A 6,057-nucleotide genomic window follows, 5' to 3' on the forward strand; every position below is an offset into this window, starting at 1 on the left:
GGAGGCAACTAGGTCCGCTTAAGTTAGCCACGTTTTACTTTACATGCTTTTGCATTAGGTTCTCTTTTCGGATCATATATGTACCAATTTTATATACATAGTCCCGAAGAATTTTTTTTCTCCAAAAGAAACAATATAGGGATGCATGTAACTTTTCATAGGTACGAGATAACTGTTAGCGACATGTTTTGATTTTATTTAGAATTTTATAGCAAAAATAGCTGATATTTTTAACCAAAATTTCGACCCTCCATATACTCCCCATATCTAAAAAACCTAAAAAGATCGCGCAGAATAAAAATAGACAAATAAAAGTAAATATCTCTTGAACATGAAGAGATAACTTACATACGAATGCATTATAGATCTCCTGCATGTACACACAGTTACTAAAGTATACTCATTCACTCACTCATTCACTGATTCATCAGTCATGAGTGAGTGAGTGAATGAATGAAACAGCCTTGTATTTTTAAATATGTTGATTTTTAAAAAAAGGCCCAAAAAGTCACAAAAGACAGACTGAGAGATAAAGAGCTGGCTAACATCTATAAACCTACAATTGGCTGAGCACAAAACGGAGTTGGTCCTCATAAGCGGACGGAAAAAGAGAGAGACTATGACAATAAAAGTGGGAACATCAGAAATACGATCATCCGAGGCTATCAAGTACCTCAGTATTATTCTAGATGCCCGACTCAGCTTTAAGAATAACATTGATTATGCTTGTAAAAAAGCAGTTGGAGTGACTAATGCCTTGGCTCTAGGGTTTGGGGTTTCCCGGGAAACGGGAATGAAAAATTTAATTTCCCGAGAATCTCGGGAATTTTTTTTTCAACTAGAAAAATAAGTAAAAAAGAAAATTATTTTACAAAATTGTGTCATTTTATTAAAAGAAAATTAAAAACAGTACATTACAATTCAATTCTACTAACATAAAACAAAAAAAATGTTGGTTAAAATATTTGGAGATCATTTGTTACTACAAAATTAAATATTATCGATATTCATGATGTAGAGTTCTTGTCCTGGTAATAAGAAAACAATATAAATTAAGTATAATATTTTATATATTGTGATTGTACCTTTATAATTCGCTGTTTTTAACATATTTCTTTTAATTTTTCTGTTAAATTGTTTATTATATTTTTTTTTATAAAAAAAAATTGAATTCATTTCCAAAACAAAAATTTCCTCATATAGTTTAAAACGTGTAAATAAAAAAGTATTACTAATGTTTACATTTTTGGTTCAATTAAACTATATAAACATTAGTTAACAATATAAACTTAAAGATATACAAAGTCCCTTAATAGAGCTCTCGAGTATTATTGATATACAAGTAGTTTTCTTTTTTTATAAAATATATATTAATGATTTACTTTGAATAAAGATTGTTTTAAGATTTCTTGTAATGAAAAATTATAAAAAAACATTACATTTTTATCAAAAAAAAATGGTTTAATTTGTCAGAGGGATAAAATAAAAGCAGTATAAGAAGTTATTGATTTAGCCACCAAAATTTTTTGGTATTTAATCTTTGCAAAGTGCAAGGTTTTTGATTTCCTATATCAGTATTATATCTGATATCATTCGTAATTGAACTGCAATTAACTGCTTTTATATTAGCCCTTCTAAAATTATGATAGAAGATTGGGACACAATTTTCAGTCTGAATAATATTTATCTTATCCAAGTATAAAAAGGCTTCAGGAGGCACAAAACCTTTTTCTAATGTATTTATAATATATTCATCATTCGTGTAATACGGAGCCATTATTAAATTATTTTCTATATATGATGTACATCTTGTAATATGATTTCTTATTAAATATATTATGAAATTGTCAATTCTAATTACATTTGAAATGTCATACAATTTTTTATTGGATATATATTTTTTATAATTACTTTCTGGTGATCTATATTTAGACGTGCAAGCTCTTAAACATTTTCTTTCAAACAATCTCAATTTTTCCATGTAAGATGGTGAAATATTGAACCAAATAGGGCAACCATAAGTAATAATTGGTCTAATTAATGTTTGATACATTACAACTTTTACTCTTGATGATATATACTTCGAGTAAAATAATGACTTGTATAGAAAAAATGCTTTTTTTGCTTTGTTTAATACTTCATTAATATGGGTGTTAAAATATAAAAATTTATCTAAATAAATACCTAAGTATTTTACTATTTCCTTATTTGGTATTTCAACGTTATTTATATTAGATTTAATACCAAACTGTTTCCAGTTTTTCTTAATATTATAATTACATTTATCTACTGGAGGTCTAAATAGGATAGTTTCGCATTTTTGTGCGTTAATTTTCAAATTCCAATCAATAGTAAACCTTTCTACGACATTGAACGTTTTCTGTAGATTTAGATTGATGTTTTCAATGGTATTGTCAGCATGATATATTATTATATCATCTGCAAAGGATATTATGTTGTCTATTTCATTGAGTAATTTGAATATAAATAAATTAAAAAGTACAGGTGAATTTACCGTACCTTGTTGTATTACTAATGTATTTTGTTTTTGGTTTCTGCTAAACTGCTCTTTTGCAGTTTGTCAAATGACAGTAAGTCATTTGACAATTTCCTATTTTAGTGGCAAACATATGTTTCCGGACGGGAAATCCCGGACTTCAAACCCTACTTGGCTCGTATGATGCCAACTGTCGGTGGACCACGGCAAAGTCGAAGAATTTGGATATCCCGAGTAACTAACTCCACGTTATTGCATGGAGCACCAGTGTGGGAGAACACCTCATCAAAGAAGAAAATGCTAGCAATATTTAGGAGAGGCTGTCTAAGAGTCTGCAGTGGTTTCAGAACAATATCAGGTGAAGCAGCAAGTGTCGTAGCGGGAATTATACCAGTAGATATAGTTGCCAAAGAACTTTCAAATGTGTATAAAGAGTTAGCGGAGAATCCCTCAGCTCCCAAGAATATCATCCGCAAGCTGGAAAGGGAAAAAATTACACAAAGCTGGCAAAGAAGATGGGAAAATTCCCCGAAAGGTAGATGGACTTTTAGGCTACTGCCTCATATCGAAAAGTAGTTAAACCGACAACATGGTGAAGTAACCTACAATCTCACTCAATTCCTAACAGGACATGGTGGTTATAGAAAATATTTGCACCGATTCGGGCACGACAACTCATCAAGATGCCCAGAGTGCCAAGATGAAAGTGCAGAACATGTAGTATTTGTATGTCCGCGTTTTGCGAGAGATCGAATTTATTAGTGCTGAATATAGGAGAAAGCTTGACAATGGAGAATATCATTGACGTAATGTTAGGATCCCAAGAGAAATGGGACGCTATAAACGCATTCATAAATGGAGTAAACCAAACCCTAAGAGAGACAGAAAGAATTCGTAAAGCCAACCGGTATTACGATATTGCAGATTAGCCCATGAGGGCTTGCCGGCCTCGCGAACTAATACCATTAGGCAGTACCGTAGATAGACTGTGTTTGGGGGGTGTGTTTTAGTACGTAAGAATCGTGCATGCCTTCAGTACGGACTGAAGGTATCTAAACAAGATTTCAAACCTCCACCGTATCAAAAAAAAAACACACACACACATAAAAAGACAGACAGATAGACAGACGGACGGACATGGTTTAATCGACTCCGCTATCTATAAGGATCCAGTATATATATACTTTATTGTGGAAATTACAAGCGGAATGACAAACTTATATACACACTTCTCACGAAGGTGAGGGGTATAATAATCATTTTTGCACCGAATCAATACTTGCGATGAGAAATGGATCCATTACAATAACCCGAAGCGTATGAGTATGTGAAGCCCGCCCGAATCTACAACAAAGCCAATATCCATGGCGCTGAGATAATAGAATTGTTGGAACCAAAGGCTGTTGAAATCTGGCCAGACCATCACAGAGAATCTGAACCGAATATAACTGATTCGTTACGGCTTTACCACTAATTACTATTTGGTGGTTGATGGCACGTGAAATTATCGTAATTCATATGCGTAATTGGGTGAACTTAGCTAAATTTTAAAAGACCCTTTAGTGTTAAACCAACGACTTTCCAATCTTAGAGATCAGAATTCGCTATGAATTATTTGATGGAATAAATCAGTATCAGTTATGTAAAAAAAATTCTGGGATTTAATCATATATACATGTGTGTATATGATTTTGTTCTTTGATAATTTAGAATCAAAATCAAAGTTCTGATATTTATAAAGTATACGTTAAAAAAAACACTCATTTTCCGCCCTTCAGGTTCACAACGAAAATAAGATTTTGGAATACATACATATTTTAAAAAACATACCTTATTATTTCAATCAAATTGAATACCTTTGAGGCATATTTAGGGATACGGAAATCCTAGACAAATATTCTCACCAATCAATATCATATGTGGATGTTTTTATTAAAGCAATAAGAATATTACGATAAACACTGCGATTAAAGAAGAAAAGAAACAAAATGAGAATATGTACATATTTATTTAAAGATGAATTGTATTTTAATCTATATACAATGTACCTATTCTAATAAACAATTTCTAACAATTGTAACAATTGTATAATATTATAAAGTGTTTGTTGTATGTAGGTAGGTACTTATGTAAATCAATTGTGTACATATTTATGTTCATACATACGATGAGAATAAATAATACTTAAAATAGTTTATTATACAATTGTTGATGCAATTCTATTCATATTTTTGTAAAGCCTGTTTGTTATTCCATTCGTTTACTTGTTGGCGCTACTTGTTTCCCTCGTATTATTCTCTAACCAATAACAGGATTTGTAATGATGAAAAATAATCCACCACACCAATTGAAAAGGTCAGTAGTAGTACTGCAAATTAAATTTGACATTCATTCATCATATCTTATTTAGCTCATCAGTATTCCAAAAAAATATGCACATACTATGTACATACATACATACATACATATGTGTTATTTGTATATTCCCATGACGTAGACAATAGTCAAATACTCGTATTTAACATGTTTATTCATTCAAGTGCATAATCCGCATATTATTCTATCCGCAAATAATGCACACATGGCCAAGAAATGAACATCGTTGAAAAGATTAACTTAAATACACACGACGACCGATATTCAATAGAGAATAGAAAAGGACAAAACAATCGATTCAAAAAATGATGACAACAATAGAAATGAGAATGAAAAGAATTAAATGAACACTCAAACGAAAAACAATGAAATACCTACATACATTGTACAATTTAAACGGGCAATAAATGAAACACAAATAAACCAATGAACCTGTCAATCTTTAATTGTTTGTCCTTAATTGAATTTAATGTAACTGTTTGTTCAAGTATTTAACAACAAATTCTAGAACAACATCCATCCATCCATAAATAGTATGTACATATATATTTATGTAAGTATGTACAAATATGTAATGTTTATTTATGTATTTATGTACATATATATTTATGAATCATTATTTAACGCCATCTGTTAATTCGTTAATTATTTTCAAAGTACTTGTAGCAAAAAATTAATACCGTTTCCACACAGAAAAATGAAATTCATAATGAAAATGAATTTTTTATTACTTAATCGAACATGACTTTTTTCCCAAACTTTTTTCTTTCGGAATAAGAACAGTTCACAAATATTATAAAATTGTAACATGACTAAGGTATTCAATTAATCGGGTTTCTGGTTTAATCGGTTAATCGGGCAAATAATTAATCGGTTAATAATCGGTTAATTTTAAATTATTCGATTAACCGAATAATTTATATTTTTATTTTAAATGAAAAGAAAAATACGCATTTTGTTAATAAAAAGACCAAAAACCAGGTACCGTAACGGTTATAAGGGATATCAAAAGAGTTATTTTATAACCGTTATTTTGTGACTTTAAAAATAAAAATCCATCTAAAACTGTTATTTTTCAACGTAAAAATAAAAGTTCCGATGAAACTGTTAAAAAAAGTGTTTTAAATATCCGTCATAAATAAAAGTCTTTTGAGGACTTTTATTTTTTCCGTCATAAAATAAAA

General features: G+C 30.2%; 1 protein-coding gene across 1 annotated transcript; it reads left to right on the forward strand.

Annotated features, from left to right (window-relative positions):
* Nucleotides 1-2,680: 2,680 nt before the first annotated feature.
* Nucleotides 2,681-3,073, forward strand: LOC135955624 (uncharacterized). The gene has a single exon (XM_065505981.1). The coding sequence runs from the start codon at nucleotides 2,681-2,683 to the stop codon at nucleotides 3,071-3,073; it is 393 nt and encodes a 130-aa protein (XP_065362053.1).
* Nucleotides 3,074-6,057: the final 2,984 nt, after the last annotated feature.

The sequence above is a fragment of the Calliphora vicina genome, chromosome 3 (genome assembly GCF_958450345.1).
Source record: "Calliphora vicina chromosome 3, idCalVici1.1, whole genome shotgun sequence".
NCBI classification, from domain to species: Eukaryota; Metazoa; Arthropoda; class Insecta; order Diptera; family Calliphoridae; genus Calliphora; species Calliphora vicina.

Bases quoted from the DNA above. Each gene is read 5' to 3' on its own strand.
- LOC135955624 (XM_065505981.1), top strand. From the start codon at position 2,681: ATGCCAACTGTCGGTGGACCACGGCAAAGTCGAAGAATTTGGATATCC.